The sequence below is a fragment of the Physeter macrocephalus genome, chromosome 21, assembly GCF_002837175.3.
Source record: "Physeter macrocephalus isolate SW-GA chromosome 21, ASM283717v5, whole genome shotgun sequence".
Taxonomy (NCBI): Eukaryota; Metazoa; Chordata; class Mammalia; order Artiodactyla; family Physeteridae; genus Physeter; species Physeter macrocephalus.
This window is the reverse complement of record NC_041234.1, coordinates 89,814,127-89,831,952: the sequence shown is the minus strand read 5'-3', so window position 1 is coordinate 89,831,952 and position 17,826 is coordinate 89,814,127. Positions and strand designations below refer to the sequence as shown.

Below are 17,826 nucleotides of genomic sequence, written 5' to 3'. Positions count from 1 at the left end.
TAAAATCAGAAAATTTATTATACACTTAGCATACTTGGCCTACCGTATCCTGCCTAAATTCTGAGCCCACTCTCTCCTCAAAAGTGTCATAATCAACAGCATTTTAAATCTAAAGAGAGAGTTTGATGATACCGGTTTTAAAACAAATAAGCATATATTGAACCAAGTGTTTTAAGACAAAATATGTCAATTGTTTACAGCTTCAGTGTGAGAGGGAAGATGGAAATTCAAGGTACATTTTTCTTCTACCTATAATGTATGTTTTTTACTTACTTGAAGACCCCTTAAAAAAAGTAGCAAAATCAGCAGTCTTATTTAATGTAATCAAAATATTCTTAAATGTACAAAAAAGGATCATGTAGAAAGAATACTGTAAAAAGATACTGATTTTTAAGAATAAAAGAATATGAAAAGCTTCTATTACATTCTACACAGCCAGTTACTTCTGTAAATTTTCAGTACTAGAGAGATAAGCGAAGGATACTCATATCCAAATACCCTCTGACCACAGTTCTTGAATAAGAACTAGCATACTGGATGAAAAGCAGAATTATTGTCTAATAATATTCATATCCAGTCATCTAAGCAAGTCCCAGGAGGTGGACATTCTAAGAGGGAAACAGATACAGAGAGAAATACGTACAGCAACGGGAAACATCAAGGGCAGCGATCTAGGAGGAGCGAGTAAATGATTTGGCTATGAGCACATTTCAGGTGGGCCTGACAAATCCACCTTGACTACGGGAAAGAGGAGTTGTTGTTATTAAAACTCTTTCCCCTGAGGGCTCCCATGATGAGCTTAGTCTTGTTAAAAGTCCTTTAAATAACCAACAGTTCCTTAAGCCATGAGCACTTCACCTGGAAATTGCTGACCTGCTAATCATGCACTTGGGAGCAAGGTTGTTTTTATTCAAATTGGTTATTTTACACTCTCTTCATTCCCCTGCCCATCAAGCATGCAAACACGGTCATGACCATCTTGGGCTTTACTTCCACAAGGTCTTCCGGGAGAGCGTACACCCTGGCTCCAATTCTCCTAGCCATTGACACCGCGTACCTATTTTTGGAGGAAACAAAAATTAAGGTGAAATTCTGGTCAGTCAAGGGCACAACATGAGACATCTATCTCCTCTTATATAATCATTTGTCTAGGACGCAAAACTTCTATAGCGAAAGTTCAAATCGGAATGATTTCATTTTTCGTTATTTTGTTTTCTGTTTTATTTTGTTTGCGAGATCACTCATAAGTAACACCAGATTTTTAAGCTCTACTATTTGGGGCTGATAATATTTATTCACTCTTTTTCTACAATATAAAATGAGAAATAATTTTGGAGCACTGATTTGATATGAAAAAAATATTTTTCTAGAATACATATATAATTACCCAGATTGATATTCTCGTTGAGCACATAATAAGATAATAGTAACTCTCATGAGATCTTAGAGATTTGGGGTGGAAAAATTTAGGCCAGACTCAAAATACAAGTTGGTAGATGCAGTGAATACTTCCAAATATTCAAGGGAGGGGAGACAGTCTACATGGTACATGGCCAGAGTGGCCGAAGCAAGGAATGGAAAGTGTAGAGAAAGGAAGGGAGAAAAGAACCGACGTGTCCAGCTGGGGAAATTTGCAGGAGCTCCCCTCAACTAATACACAAGGCATTTCTAGGTGTTCTGTAACAGGAATCTTTACAGATGATCAAGCATCTGGAAAAAGAAGCCTCAGGAGTTCTCTATAAATTATGGATATTAAATCTTTATCATATTATGCTACAAATATTTTTTAAGGAGGGCAGAAATGACGTGCTTAACCACGAAGTTTTGCAGTAATGTTTCTTAGCTATCCTGTGAAGCCCTGCTGGGGGCTGATTTTTAGTGTGTGCTGGGAAAGTTTTCATGGGTTACCTGTGAAACCAGATCACAGTCTAGGTCTTTGGAGAAGGGAAGAGACAGGTGGAAAAGACCTTCTCAATACAGCTGAAATGCAGGAAACTTTCAAGGCACAGTTCCACCTGAGGGTTTAGCATCCTACCCACTTAAGGGACCAAGATAATAAACTCAACATACATAGTAAAGTGGTCTATGCACAGTAAGAGAGACATCACTAGATAATGTGTGTTAAAAGAGTGCGACAGAAGAATACTCTTATCAAAGGCATGGTTATTCTTAGCTCACCTTTCCTTTGTGAGTTTGCAGCTAAGTTGCATTAAAACATACATCATTTCTGTAATCTACTAAAGTAACAACTGACTGAGCACCTATCTACTAGGTCAGGTGCAATGCTAGGCTCTTACAGATTTTATTCATTTCAAAATCTCCAAGGTAAGTATTATTGATCCCATTTTACTGATGAGGAATCTGAGGCTAGAAGAGGTTTCCCCCAGGTGACGTCATTCTCAAGTGGCAGAACCTGAATGAGAATGCAGACCTGCCCGACTATAACGCCTGTGCTCTTGCCAGGATATTATGCAGCATCCCTTACTTGGCATTATTGTGCTTGTCATCTTCTGTAAGATTGCCGCTCTTAACAAGGTCATAGTTTATGCAGCCTGGCTGGATGGCATCAATTAAATCCACAACTGCCAAACTGGAGCTGATCGTCTTGTCCTAGTGTAAAAAGACAATACGTCTGAGAATTTCAATGTGTACAAATTAACGTGGATTACCTATATAAAGCTGCCAGAAACAAAGTCCAGTGAATTAAAAAAGAATCACGCCATTGGCCCAACAATGATTCTCACTCACAAAGAAACCAAAAGCTAGCCTTCCAAATTATAGGTACTTTCTAGAGCAAACAATGTTTAATAGGCAAACATGGAATTCTTACCTTAAAACTCTGAATGGAAGTTGATTTTCCAGCTTCACTCAATGTTCTGTTCACCCAGCTTACAATGATGTCGTCATTAGCTTTCTGACCGTCTCCAAGATCTTCCAGGACATTGAGGGTATATCTAAAAGAAGCAGCAGAAGAAAAGGTCCTGATCTACTTCATGAGAAAAAATTCAATTAGAAAGATGCTTTATCTTTAATTTCTTCTCCTTAGGTTTAGATTTCTTGGAAAGAGAGTTGCACTGTATGAAAAAAAAAAAAAAAAAAAAACCGAACATTTCAAGTAGTAGTGGCTTGCCATTGAGCTGCCTTTTGCACTGGTGGGGGGAAGATTCTCAGTGCTTTAATGAGTAAGCCCAACAGTCTACTGCAGTCTCATTCTGTACTAGTCCAACCATGGTAAGGACTTAAAATAAGCTGTGCTTTGGCTGGTACCCAGTTATAATGAATGCTTTTCAGCATTACAGTTAAGAGATCTTTCTCAAATGTATACATGGGGTATTCATAATTTTTGCTATTTTTATTCACCAACACTAAATGAGGCTCAAGTTTGTCTGTCAGGCTTCCTATGAAAAAAGGGAAATAGTCACAGTTCTGCGGCCTCACTTTCAAGAAGCCATCTCTCATTGGCCATCCAACATATATTCATTACTTAAGCTCACTTCAAAGTCTAAACACAGAAATTTTAAAGATGTAGTCATTGATACATTTGCTTAAAAATAATAAGGACTAGATCACAGACCTGTATTATAGTGAAGCTTAAACGGCTAAAATTGTGTACCATACCTTCTCATCAGCTGCCAGACTAAAGCTAAAGTCAGGGTTTGGTTCCCATCATTCAGGTCTTGCCCTCCAATGCCAACCAGGGAGAATTTGGCAGGATGCTTCCCTAATTCAACAGCATAGTTGCAGTTTTCTAGCTGCAAACACACAAAAGCAAATGCTTAAAAGATTTTTCACTTGTTTAATCTGTATATGCACGTGTGCACAAAACTAAGACACAGTTCCTTTCCTTAAGAAGCTCAGAGCCAACGAGTTTCCCAAACAAAAGAAACAAATTAAAAGTCTGTAAGAAATATGTGCAGCAACCTAATTATCTACCTTTTTCATGTTGGCTCCAAGCTTCGGGTATGGAGGTTTATTCACCTTACTCCAGTCAACAGGAACTTTAATTCGTTCGTATAACTGTAAGATTACCAGGGCATCTTGCAGGTCACTAATGATTTAAAAAGAATTTGATCAATGCTTTCAGACGGCTGGGCCTATGTTTCCTTAAAAACAATAACACTACACTGTCAAACAAGATATATAAAACCATAGATAATACCCAAGACTCCTATTTTTTTAATCAATCTGTGCTGAAAATAGAGCTAACACCATCCAATTCTCTTAAAAATATTTACTGAGAACTTATTGTTTGAAAAGTACTGTTCTAGAAGCTGGGCACATAGGACAAAAATCCCTGGCCTTTAAAGTCAGAGAGAGAGGGAGAGAGAGAGGGAAGAAACAAGTATATGGATAATATGATTTGGGGTGTATTTAATTGCTATGAAAAAAAAAAAAAGAACGAGGTTAGGGGTTAGGTAGTGGTAGGTGGTGGTCAAGATCTGAATCAGTGGCTTGAATACAGCAAGGGAATAACGCATTAGATGTGGAAAAGAACATTCCAGGCTGAGAGAACAGTGAGTACAAAGGCTTCAAGGCATCATGGATGGTCTGCTTAAGGCACTCTCTGGTCTCTGTTTCAAAATATAAAGTATCTGTTGCCTACGGTGTTAGGAAGACATTTGTACATTCTTTCACTTAATGTTATTGATCATGTAAAGAAATAATCTGGGCTTTTGTGTATTTGGAAATGAAAATGGGAGTCACCACTCAACATTTTCCAATATAAGTAAAATGCTACAAACTAACATTTAGGAAAGATTTAGAGCTGTAATTATTTGTGTAGCGTCCATTCATGATGTTCATAACTGTTTACAATAGCAGTAGGAAGGCTTACGCATAGAGATGGTTTACATGGGGATTAACACCAAGAGAGTTCATCCAGTTACGGAAGGTTCTTTCTTCACGAGTTTCTCCTATTAAAAATATTCACAATGTTTACATATTCATTAAATACCTTGTATATGTGCATATAACATCAACCCACATATAAGATTATTTTATTTCTTCTTTACAGATCTAGAGCTTTTTCTCCATTGTGTCTCTAAGTGTCTCTAAGAGTCTCTAAGCAGCCTCTCCAAATACATTCTCTCTAGATACACGCTTCTTTTTTAAACTGGATGAATTTATTTTAAAAGTACACAAACTTATTAATAACCAGTTAAGCAATTTAGAGGTGTATGAAGTTTTTATAATCTCCTCCTCTGTCTAATCCTTCTCCAGTATCTCCCCAAATCCCCATACCTCTAAAGTAACTGATGTTTATCAGTTTAGTTTTTATTTTAAAATTTTGCTAGGGTCATATCATATAAACCTCTATACTCATATTAATCTACATTTTCCCTCTACCCATTTAACAAATACTAAGCTACATATATGTACTCCTTTTACATGCCTATATTAGAGCAACAAATTATTTGAAACTTCAAAAGCATAAAATTAAAAGATTTCATAGTAATGATAGTAGACATGCAATGAACTACTATTTACATTTGTTAATTTTTAAGTACCATACTTCATGCATATATAATCTGGCAAAGGTAAACTCTGCCTTTCCCGAACTTAAACGAATAATTACCATGCATTATTATTATTTTTTGAGTAGGTTAAGTGTGAAAGGAACTGGGGCCAGTTTCAGTTAGTCTGACTGGAAGAATGAAACATAAATATTGTAAATTTATAAATTTTATGCAAATGTGTGTAAAATTTTATGCATAGAGGCATTTTTCTGGTGAGAGGTTTAAAAAGTGACCTAATTCTAAAATATTAAAATAAAACATTGATTTACTAAGTGGCCTTAAACTAAGTGACCCTAGGCTAGCTTACTTTAAAAGTTCCCTTGTATCATTCCTTTCTATCAGCTGCCACTTTTTACTCAGCCCTTGGGACTACTTCTAGCAGACGGTTGCTAAAGGGGATAAGGAAACTTATTAAAGTCAAGATTATGAAATCGCTGTGGCCTATGTATTTCTACTCTGTAGTCCCAAACGTAATTTAAGAAACCTTTAGTTACCTTCTAATAGAGTCCAGTCAATATCCTGGTTCTCTGGCTTAGTTAGTGCCGGGTATTTATTAAACAGGTTAGCCACAAAGGCTAAGTTCAGTTTGGGGTTTCCACTGACGACATCAGCAGGGGTAACAAACTGTCTGCAACCTAATTTGTCTGCTTGTTGAAGCATGCTCTCAGCTCTCTTCAAATCATCTGTTTCCTGTTGAAGTAAAATAAGAAGACATTTTTTAAAAGACCATACTAAAAATATAGAAATGTTTTCCTACAATGAGAGGCTGGGCATACAATTCTGTTTTGTCTTAGTCAATTTATGGTACTTATTGTTTTGAATGCAAAAAAAAAAAAAGTTGGCTGTGCTGGATATGCAGTACCTTGAAAATACCCTAGATGGCACCAGATCATATATCTAAGGACAGAATACAGTTAACTCCACTGAGATTACATCTCTCATGGCAAAATTCATCAAGAAAAAAGCAAAACCTGTTCAGACTTTTAAATTAAGCCCTAAAGAAGGTGTAAGGCTGAAAAAGATGATGGAATTATGAGAAAATATTTTAAAAATAATAATCAGGGATACCAGGTTCCAATAATTTTATTTCAGGGTTAAATTGCATATTTTAAATTGTAGTTTTTCTCTTCAACTATTTTTTGTCTGTTTTATTTTACTTTTCCACCCGGGAAGCAAAGTTGTCCATTTCTGTAAAAAAAAATACTTACTTTCAACTAATTCCTAGGACTCCTAACTTTTCTTCTTCTCCATCTTGCCTTTTTTTTCTTCTGGAAAGACGCATGCTGATCTCTTGAGTCACGTACGGTTTGGTGAAGATTTTTAAGTTATAGATCCGATGATTTCAGACCAATGTAAAAAGAGTTTCCCAGGTGCTCACCATTCCCACCTCCCACCAATAAAAGTTCCTCCTCCTGGAGCTGCAGGAGAAACAGTGGCTTTTGGATTATTCGTTTCTAGTGACCTGCCCTCCAGACTGCTCTTGGCAGCTACAACAGACATCTCCACCCCAGTCTAGCCCAGGGCAAAAGTAGCTCTTCTGGAAAACAGTGTCACGTGAAAAGAAAAGGGATTTTATAACTGGGAGGAAAAAAGAGAGAAAGGGAACTTGAGGAATGTTACTTCTAAACCAACACAGTGCATGCAGATTGTATACTTTGAGAGTCTTAACTGTCTTTAATGGGTGGTGGTATCTTTAGTTTTTTAATCTCCAGTGAGGTGCCTTGACTGTCTGGGACTCCAGAACAATGTGTATTTATTGTGTTACCCTTCTCTGTTACCATCTGCAGAGCAATCAGTAACCACGAGCAGATGGGCAATTGAGTGGGATTCAGCCTTTCTTCAGGACTCTCTGTGAGCCTAGTGACTTCCTCTCACAGAGCCTATTTTATTTCTTGTAACCCATTAGTTGTTACTTTAATGCCTCTGGTTTATGCTATTTACCATCTTTATTTTAAAATCCCTCACTTATTGATCATCGTGGCATTCCTAAACAAAAAGCATTGATAATACTGGAACAGAAGGAAGCTTTAAAATTGCCCCAAATTTAAAAAATTCAAATAGTTAAATATATTGTAGAATAGTGAAACAAAAAATAATCAAGTAAAAAATATACATATGCAAAAAAGAACTTCAGCCCATACCTCACATCATATTCAAAATTAACACCAAACACACACACACACAAATGTATAAACCCAACACTATAAATCTAAAACCCAAACGTAAAACTAAATGTAAAACCCCAAACTATAAAACCTCTAGGAGAAAACATAAGGAGAAATGCTTGTGACCTTGTGTTAGGCTAAAAGTTCTTGGATACAACACCAAAAGCATGATTCGTAAGAGAAAAAAAATAACTAAATCTGACTTTGTCAAAATTAACAACGTCTGTTCTTTGAAAAACACTGGGACTAAATATTTGCAAATCACATATCCAATAAAGGACTTGTATTCGAAATATATAAAACACTCAAAACTTGACAAGAAGAAAACAAACAATGCAATTAAAATGGGTAAAGTGTTTAAACAAAGATATATGGATGGCAAATAACTACGTGAAAAGATGTTCAACATCACTTGTCATTAGGGAAATGCAAATTAAAATCACAATGAGACACCTCTACACCTGTTAAAATGATTCATGTTTAACCACACTAAGGTGTCAGTGAGCATGTGGACGTACTGATACTTTCACGCACTGCTGGCGGCAATGTGCAAAGGTACAACCACTTTGGAAAACAACTTGGCAGCTGCTTAAAAAAGTTAAACACACACATACCATACTACCCAGCCATTCCACTCCTAGGTATTTACCCAAGATAAATGAATGCGTATATGCATACAAAGACTTGTATATGAATGTTCAGAGCAGCTGTATTTGTAATAGCCCCAAACTGGAAACAATCCAAATGTTCATCAACAGGTGAATGGATAACAAATTACAGTATATCCATTCACTGGACTATTATTCAGCAATAAAATAGGAATGAATTTATGATACATGCAACAACATGGATGAATCTCAAAATAATTATGCTGAGTGAAAGAAGCTAGATAAAATAAGAATACATACTGTATGATTCCATAAAATTCTCAAAAATTCAAACTAAACTAAAAGAAAGCAAATCAGTGGTTGCCTGGGATGGAGGAGTATGGGGGCAGGAAGGGATTACAAAGGATCATGAGGAAACTTGGTGTGGTGATGGATATATATATATATATATATATATATATATATATATATATACACATATATATCCCCCTAAAGAAGATGTGAGACTGAAAAAGATGAAGGACACAAAAAGAAGGGGAAAAGCAAGAGGAAAGGCTCAGAGGTAAAATGAGTGTGTGTGTGGTGGGTACAGAGTAGTGGGAAATTGCACTGGCCAGAAGAGATGGAGCAAGATGGTATAGCGGGGCCTTACATGATCAGCAGAACATTTCGGATTGAACTCTAGAGTCAATGGGGAAACCTTGAAGGATTCTGAGGAGGTAAGAGACAATGAAGGGAGTGCTTCAAGATCAACTAGGGAGGAGTGACTAGAGAAGAGCTGTACCAGAATCAGAATCAGTATACTGGTGCCATCTACCCAGGCATAAAATCACCTGGCTAGCCATCCCAGACAGCTCCCTTAGCGCACGAGAGGGCGCCTCATTCGTGCCAAGAGTGACCTGAACTGAAGAATTTCACAGTTAAAAACAGACAGAAATATAAGCACTACAAGTCAGTTACAAATTCAGTTCTGATAAGGGCAGCATAAACGGGTTAGCCAGTGTAATCCACTCAATCCTACTGTGAAATATGCTAGAAATGTGGATTTTTAAAAACCAGTAGAATACATTCCATATCTAATGAGTACTAACAACAACAGGATCCTAGAAAGTTGGGACTAAATAGTCTAGGCCAACTCTTTACTTCATGTATGAATGAAGTGAAATCCAATTTCGGGAAGGAACTTGTCCAAGGTCATTGAACTCATAAGTGATGTAATCAGGGAACGTGTTCCGTGACAGTAATTCCCCAAACTGGATTTCAGGGATCGGGAGTTTGTAAACGTATTCACATTACTCTCAACGCAGGAATATTACAGATGCATATATGAATATGTAGTCATTAAATCTATCACTGTGATTGTAATCCAAATACTTGGAAAAGGTTAGTCTCTAGTGCTTATTTCCCCACACTTGCTTTGAATATTTTATGCCATCCATATGAACCAATGCCACCATAATTACAGAACTCACTAATAAACTATTAACATAAATCAAAGCGTCTTTCTGCCTCTGAATTACACCTACAGTAATAAATTTTAAAATAATGCTTAAAATTGTCAATACCACAACATGCAGTTATAAAAATTCTTGTTATTTATAAGAAATTGACAACAACTTTGTAAGCTTGTAGAATTCAAAAGAACACCTATACTTACATTGAAACCTGACATGTTAATATCTATCCGTGGTTCACCTTCCTTTTGTCCTTTTGGTGCAATTTGATTGAGAAGATGAAAATAGGCTTTGGAATCCTACAAATGAATTGAAAATGTCAGTGAGATCACATTTACAAAGAATGAACGTATCCTATTGTCCCATGTTTGGAAGGATACTTGCATTGGATTTTGTGAGAATGTACGACACAAATCTCTATCTTCTAATTTAACAGCTCCTTTCCCCAGAAAAGTCCACTTATCTGGCCTTAGGTCTGCCTTGAATATGGATGAACTGGATTTTGTCATGACTTTACAATTTATTGAAGTCATCAATACAATAATGCTAGTAAACACATAACTAGTTCTGTACCTTCACTGAGTTACTGAAGTCAATAAGCTTGATAGATAAAACAAGCAAGAGAAAAAAGTAGGACAGGAGAAATCCAGGAAGCATAGGGAAAGAAAAAATAAACAGGTTACATCATTACAAAGCACCATATGTATATACCATAAGGTATGGAGAAGAGATTAGCTGTGTTAAAGACGTATTTAAATGACAAAAATTTTAAAACGAGTAACGCTTGAGGTGGTGAAATAACATTAAACCCTTAATTATCTGAGTATATTTAACCAAACAAGCTTCTCTTTGTTTTAAGCCCCTGAACTCTTTCATCACTTGAACACTTCCACTTGGAATCCCAATACCTAAAACAAAATGGCATTGCTCATACGGGGTGTGCGTTGGGTGAATTCAGGCTGTGTGGACACTGCACAGAACAAAACGTTGAAAACCACTGTACCAAGTGCAAACACTTATGAGGGTCTTCAACACACATGTCAAATTGTACCAGGGGACAGAAACTGGAGTGAAGATTCCTTAATCATGTTATATTTGAAGATCACCTTCCCAGCTATGATAGTTTTCTATTACTGGGTCTTGACAGTCCAGACAGATTATAAAGGAATGTTTCTTGTGGTAAACCCTATGGATTATGTGCATCCTAATCACCTGGAGAAGTTGTTCAATATGGAGACTGCTGGATCCAACCTCAGACCTACCAAGCACAGATCTCTGGGAGCTGCCCAGAGAGCTGCATCTTAAATGAGCCACCCCAACAAGTTTGACACACTCGCCAGAAACGATTCTAAGACTGGGGAGAATCAGGTGAGCGAAAGCCACTTCAGAGCAATTCATGGAATGCAAACCCAGATCATACCATTAGTGGGCATAGGGGTCATCTCCTTCCAAGGAGTAGCGCATTACAGTTGTGAAAGTGCTTTCGCTTACAATTACCTACTAAAGGTGCAGAAACAATTCGTAATCTAATCCTATGTACTTGAGAAAGACAGGTAGAGCAGACCCCACAGAGTCTGTACTTACTACCCTGAAAAGGGGCCGTACAGGTGGAAAATGTGAACTTGAACGTACATTACCTAACAATCCTCTGCTTTTAAAATATATTCAAAGCAGAATATTTTTTAAAAAAATATTCATTTGTAAATAAGATTCCCTTTTATACATTTAAATTATGTGCTCCAAACATAAAATACATTTATGAATGGTTTTCGGGAACATATCTAATGTCTAAAGCAAAATACAGCTGGCTAAGCATGTTGCGTAAATTAAAAGAAGAGGTGGGGTCAGTTGGTTTTATAATTTTGGGGCCATCCTTAGTTTTCACTGATGAAATCAGTAATGCAAATATATCCCCTTACTTTCTCTCACCACTGAATAAGCTGATGTGGTCACAGACTATTTTCATAGCCCTATTGGCCAGTGACATCTGGTGAAGATCCTTGAGTTCCCCGTGTTCCAACAGCTGGATTTTGGAGAGTCGAGTTGGTTAATGAGAATGCCAAGATATCTGCTGTGGTGATTTTGGCCCTCTCTCCCCGAGATGCCAGAGGCAACGTGTGGTAAATGAATGCTACCGATGTCTCCCGCCCTTGCGAGTTTTCCCTAGTGCTCATGCTGAGCAGTGAGTGCCAAAATTCAACTCAACGCAAGATATCTTTGTGGGTCTTCTATGTGCCAGGTGTTGTGTTAGAGGTGGGCTTTAGTAGGAGGGCAGTAATGCAAGGGTGAGGGCTGAGGTCGGAGACACAGACATAAATAAAAGTATGTTAACTACCCTCAAGAACTCAGCGCCTGAAGGAGGGAGCCACATGACAGAAGGGGACAGGGAATCCTGAGACCCTTTCTCTTCGAGGTCTTCACTAACAGGTACACTGAGGCCTGGGAAAGGCAGTTAGCAACAGAAGAGTCATGAGTGCCTGTCCTTTCGTACTCCATGTTGAACAGTAGGTAGAACAGAAAATGTTAGGACTATAATATAATACTTTTTACCCCTTTCCGCAAAATGAAAGCTAGTGCTCCTTACTTGGCTCCATCTCTCTACTGAAATCTACCATCAGGGCCAAGAGGCAACAAGGCTGGGTGATAAACTCATAGGAATGAGCCCTCCTTTGAGTTGGCATGAAATCTCCCGAGTCATTATAGTCCCCCAAAGTGTCGGTAACTGCACAGTTACCTTGATGTCAGCACTAAAATTGTTGATTTTCTGCCAGCCTGAGTTTTCCAAATGAAAGTTTGCCCATCTAAGCAGAAGCTCTTCTGGAGATAATTTCATAAGCTCCTCCAAGGTCTCACCGTCTCGAAGTAAAGCAGCCAAGGCTGTAAGGAAAAAACCCACAACCCATATATTCCATGTAACAGTTATTACAAGGTTATTGAGTCTTTTGACATTCTCTTAAGTAAGTAATAGAGGTACTAAAAGTACTGTGACCTAGTGCCTGGTTTTCAGGTACTCACAGTCTAATAACAAAGATAAATAAAAGTAGATAATTATGATACAGATAGAAACACTGTATTATGAGAATACACAGCAAATATATATTATAACATATTCTTTACTATTCTTCACATTCCAAATACCAAATAAGTTCTAGCTTTTAAGTTGAACATTTTCACATTATGTCATGTATTTACATAAATTGTTCTTAAATAATATTAAAATCAGAGACCTGGGGGAGTATGTTTAAAATTTTGGAGCCTTTTACTTAACCTTTTGATTAAACGAGTATACAAACCCTATGGTATTTATATTTACGTATAAATAACTCTTGAAGTGTTAAACCTATTTTTAAAGGAATAGAATTCAACTTTACATTTTCTATAGCATCTAACATGTAAAGGCTGCTCAATAATTTTTTGTTGTTGAATTGAACGCCTAGAAGAAGCCAAGGGTTTTTTGATAACTATTCCCAGAGGTAAGAGGTAGAAGCTTGGGTGTCTGTACAGAGCACCGTCTAAATTCAAGCACTGTTTTATGAAGAAGTTGTGTAGTCCTTATGCAATAATTACCTCCCATAAGATAAAAGGAGATTTATATTGAACAAGAAGACTGAAACTGCCTGACTTCCAAAGAGGTCTAAGCGATACCTCTAACAGGCAAATTTCATCTTTCATGGACTCTGCTTCATGCCATGTCACTCTGGCACTGAGGGATTTAAGCAAGGGCAGAGGCAACATTCTAACTTGTACAGAAGCCTCCTCCTGCTCCCCATCTCCAAGTCAAAGGCTGGAAAGGATTAAACAGCCTGATATCTATGCATCTGAGACCTTGTCAAAGATAAATCATTTGATTTATTACATGAGCCAATGTAATTTACTTTTGTTGTCTTCCTTTCCTTTTCAATGGACTTCAACTCCTTTAACATGACAAACACTGCTCTGAAGAGGCCAGCAGTTAGAAAAATTTTATTTGTTTAAATATAGGCCCCTTTGAGTGGATTGAAAGTGTAAGTGTAATAAAGTCTTGGATAAATGTGCAAAATAAGACTGTTGACAGGCATTGTGAGACCCTGAAATACTGAGAACCCCCAGTATATATTCTTCCCCCAAAGTAACTGAGGATTGATATGGTGATTTCCAGAAGAAAATGTGAACGTTTGGAATGACGCTTAATATTTTAAACTTCAAAAGGAGAGGATAATGTAGTACTTCCGAGCACCCCAGGACAATTGTATTGCATATGCTTATACATCCTAGAAGTCTATGATGTGATATCAAAACCTATCCTATAAGAATGATGCTTCTGCTAATTCAGGAAACATGAGACCACCAGGGGCAATTTAGAATAGCTTTGAAGAGGCCTAAATCTATGATAGACTAGAAAAGGTATGGAAAATAATAGGAGATGGTGTGCAGCAGTGGAGCTGAGGGTGGTGATGGGGTGGGGACTGTGTGGTCAGAGCAGAAAAGAATACATATCAAGTTTGGGGACTTTGGGCAAGTTCCTTAAACTCTCTGTGCTTTCGTGCCTTTATTGTGAAATGAATTCTAAAGTGCCAGACAAATGTTAATTACTACTAAAGAAGAAAGTTATAATTAGGCTGTTTTCCTGAATAACGCTATAACATTACCTTATGTTTAATTCTAGTTATCATCTAATCACCTCAATTAAGTGAAAGCATGACAGTCTGCATGACTAGAAAAAAATAACCAATAAATGACTTTCAAAATTATGACTGTGTTCCATTACCTTCATTCCTGCTTAATTCAATGTCAGCAAACAAACCGATCTTAATGATCTGCCAAAGCAGTCCCAAAACCAGATGAGGTTTCCCAGCCCGCAAATCTTCTGCACCAATGTTCACAACGTGACACCCAATGGCAGAAGCAGAGTTCAGTGCCAAGTTCAAGTTTTCCTGCAAGACAGCCAATTTACAACACTTGCTTCTTGACCTTTCTGTTTTTTTGTAGGCTATTTCTCCCTTCACTGAAAATAACACTCAGCAAGGAAATTATGTCTTAATTTTATCCATACGTGATCCACAGAAAGCAATATCCAGGCTTTGGTGTTAAAAGCATAGCTAGGGACTTCCCTGGTGGTCCAGTGGGTAAGACTCCACGCTCCCAATGTAGGGGGCCCGGGTTTGATCCCTGGTTGGGGAACTAGATCCCACATGCATGCCATAACTACGAGTCTGCATGCCACAACTAAGAAACCCACGTGCCACAACTAAACATGCCTCAATGAAGATCATACGTGCCGCAACTAAGACCTGGTGCCGCCTAAATAAATAAATAAATAAATAAATAAATAAATATTTTTTTTAAAAAAAGCATAGCTAAAACAAATCTAGCCTCATTGTTATTGTCTTTTTCAGATTTACAGGGGAAGTTAACTCGGTATTTTTATTTGGTCCCTTCTTAAGGACACTGACACTAAAGGGAAAGGCTGAGTTACTAGAGTAAGTATATCCACATGGGTTAAGTGTCGTATTTCTAAAAATGCCTAAATGAGAGGTCTATTGAATACATCTGAGAGTTCTAGAAGTTCTCAATCTCCACATCCCAAGAGATGCTCTTGCCTGAGGGAATTTTGCTATCTAACAGTCTAATACTCACTAAATGGAAAATAAAAGCCCTTTGTTCTTTAAGCATGCTAATTAATTAAGAGCTTAAATGTTTTTGCTTATTTCTGTATGTTTGAACACAAAATGTAATGAAAATAACACAGGGCTTTGCAGTTAGACCTGGATTTGAACTTTACTTCCAGCAGTAACGTCAGTACAACTCAGAAACCTTTCTGAGTCTCAGTTTCTCTCTTCTCTGAAATCTGGAAAATAATCCTCAACTCAGACTTGTTACAAGAATTCAATGAGAAGATGAAAAGTGCAGAGCCTATGGTCTGTAGAACAGGTCCTCAAAGAGTAGTTTCATGGAAGGAGGGGAGAATGGTGCATACCTGAATGATGAAGGGTGTAAGTTTCTTCTTGTTGATTGCTCTCTCATCAATTGTATCAGGAACTGAAAGGTTGATCATTTTACTGAAACAAATTTTGAAATGAGTTGACTTATTTTAAAATCATCTTTAATATACACAAATACTGTAAGGCTTATTATAACATGTCTCTCATGTAATCTGAAAAAAATGCAACATATGACTTTTATCATGTTGATCTCAAAAAACTATACATATAAAAATGCAAATAAAAATGACCAAAGTATTTACAGTAGTTGAGTATTTCTGAGTTGGGCATTAGGGCATACTGTCTTATTTAATTTTTTGTAACTTCCACATTCTTTTAGAAGAATGAATTACTCGGATATTAAAAAAAATTTATTGAATAAATGTTAAAAACTGATAATATTGCACACTGAAACTGAATCTCTCTTCTACATTATACAATGCACAATTAAAATGACCATTTATCTACAAAGAGGTAAAATTAGTTAAAGCATGAGATTCTTTCATTCACCAAATACTTATTGAGTGCCTAGATGATGTACCAGGTACTATATTTGGTGCTGGAAATACAGTGATAATACAGAGAGAAAGAAAAGTTCTATTAATTAGGTTAGAATCTGACTTAGGAAGAATCTCATTTGGTAAAATTTGGAGTTAGACTCTAACATTTTAGATGTTTATAATACTGCCCTAAAACAAGTTATTCTGCATAGGGAAAACCATGCTTCTTTCCATGCAAAATTTAAATATTAAATAAATAGTACCATATGAGTCTCTATATTAAAACATGTCGGGAATATCTCTTTACAGCCTATAAGCGGCAAGTAAGGGGATGTTTCACATTTTTAAAATCAGCTTTTCAAACAACCAAAATGATCTTATTGAAAGAAAAAAGAATTTTATATATTGTACGCTGTCATCAGAAATATACCCATTGCACTATTCTAAGTGCTCTATATATAGTCACTTAAAGCTCACAACAGCCCTGTGAGGCAAGTACAATAATATGGGGATCATAATGGATGGATCCTGAAATGCAAAGTGGTCAAGTACCTTTGATTTATTAAAAAAAAATTCTTCCCAATTATGGTTTATTACAGGATATCAAATATAGTTCCCTGTGCTATATGGTAGGACCTTATTGTTTATTTTATATGTAGTGTGTATCTGCTAATGCAAAACTCCTAATTTATCTCTTTCTCCCCCTTTCCCCTTTGGTAACCATAAGTTTATTTTCTATGTCTGTGAGTCTGTTTCTATTTTGTAAATAAGTTCATTTGTATCATTTTTTTTCAGATTCCACATATAAGTGATATCATGTGGTATTTGACTTTCTCTGTCTGACTTACTTCACTCAGTATGACAATCTCTAGGTCCATCCATGTTGCTGCAAATGGCATAATTTCATTCTTTTTTATGGCTGAGTAGTATTCCATTGTGTATATGTACTACATCTTCTGTATCCATTCCTCTGTTGATGGACATTTAGGTTGCTTCCATGTCTTGGCTATTGTAAATTGTGCTGCTGTGAACATTGGGGTGCATGTACCTTTTTGACTTACAGTTTTCTCCAGACATATGCCCAGGAGTGGGATTGCTGGATCATATGGCAACTCTATTTTTAGTTTTTTAAGGAACCTCCATAGTATTTTCCATAGTGGCTGTACCAATTTACATTCCCACCAACAGTGTAGGAAGGTTCAAAGGGGTCAGTAACTTGATTGCAGCTATTGATACACAGCTACTGAGTGGCAGAGCCTGAATAGGAACTGGGCAGACTGATTATGGAGCATGCTCTTAACCACTGTATGCCACTGCCTCAAAAAAGAGTTGCATTCACTGACAAACTGTTGATAATCTTATATCATTTCTGCCGAGACACTGTTGGGTCTGGGGCAGCAGGAGCGATGAATGCATTTTTCAGAAATAAGTAATTGGAGAGTGAAAAGTGACGAGTGGCCTGTTTTTCTCATTTGGAACCTATGGTACTTGAGAATAAAGAGATGCTGACATAAAAAGTTCAACTAGGGGCTTCCCTGGTGGCGCAGTGGTTGAGAGTCCACCTGCCGATGCAGGGGACACGGGCTCGTGCCCCGGTCCGGGAAGATCCCACATGCCGCGGAG

At 37.1% G+C, this 17,826-nt stretch overlaps 1 protein-coding gene across 2 annotated transcripts in view; it reads right to left on the bottom strand.

Moving 5' to 3' along the window:
- Positions 1 to 468: 468 nt before the first annotated feature.
- PLS3 (plastin 3) overlaps positions 469 to 17,826 on the bottom strand; it is a 92,720-nt gene continuing 75,362 nt past the window's right edge. For both annotated transcript variants that reach the window (XM_024128222.3, XM_024128223.2), the window contains exons 6-16: positions 15,700 to 15,781; positions 14,491 to 14,656; positions 12,478 to 12,620; positions 9,947 to 10,042; positions 6,011 to 6,206; positions 4,835 to 4,913; positions 3,934 to 4,048; positions 3,619 to 3,752; positions 2,831 to 2,954; positions 2,486 to 2,610; positions 469 to 1,057 (exon numbers count right to left, since the gene is read on the bottom strand). In XM_024128222.3, coding sequence (XP_023983990.1) covers positions 925 to 1,057; positions 2,486 to 2,610; positions 2,831 to 2,954; positions 3,619 to 3,752; positions 3,934 to 4,048; positions 4,835 to 4,913; positions 6,011 to 6,206; positions 9,947 to 10,042; positions 12,478 to 12,620; positions 14,491 to 14,656; positions 15,700 to 15,781 — 1,393 coding nt within the window. In that variant the 3' untranslated portion in view covers positions 469 to 924. The remainder of the gene's footprint in view (positions 1,058 to 2,485; positions 2,611 to 2,830; positions 2,955 to 3,618; positions 3,753 to 3,933; positions 4,049 to 4,834; positions 4,914 to 6,010; positions 6,207 to 9,946; positions 10,043 to 12,477; positions 12,621 to 14,490; positions 14,657 to 15,699; positions 15,782 to 17,826) is intronic.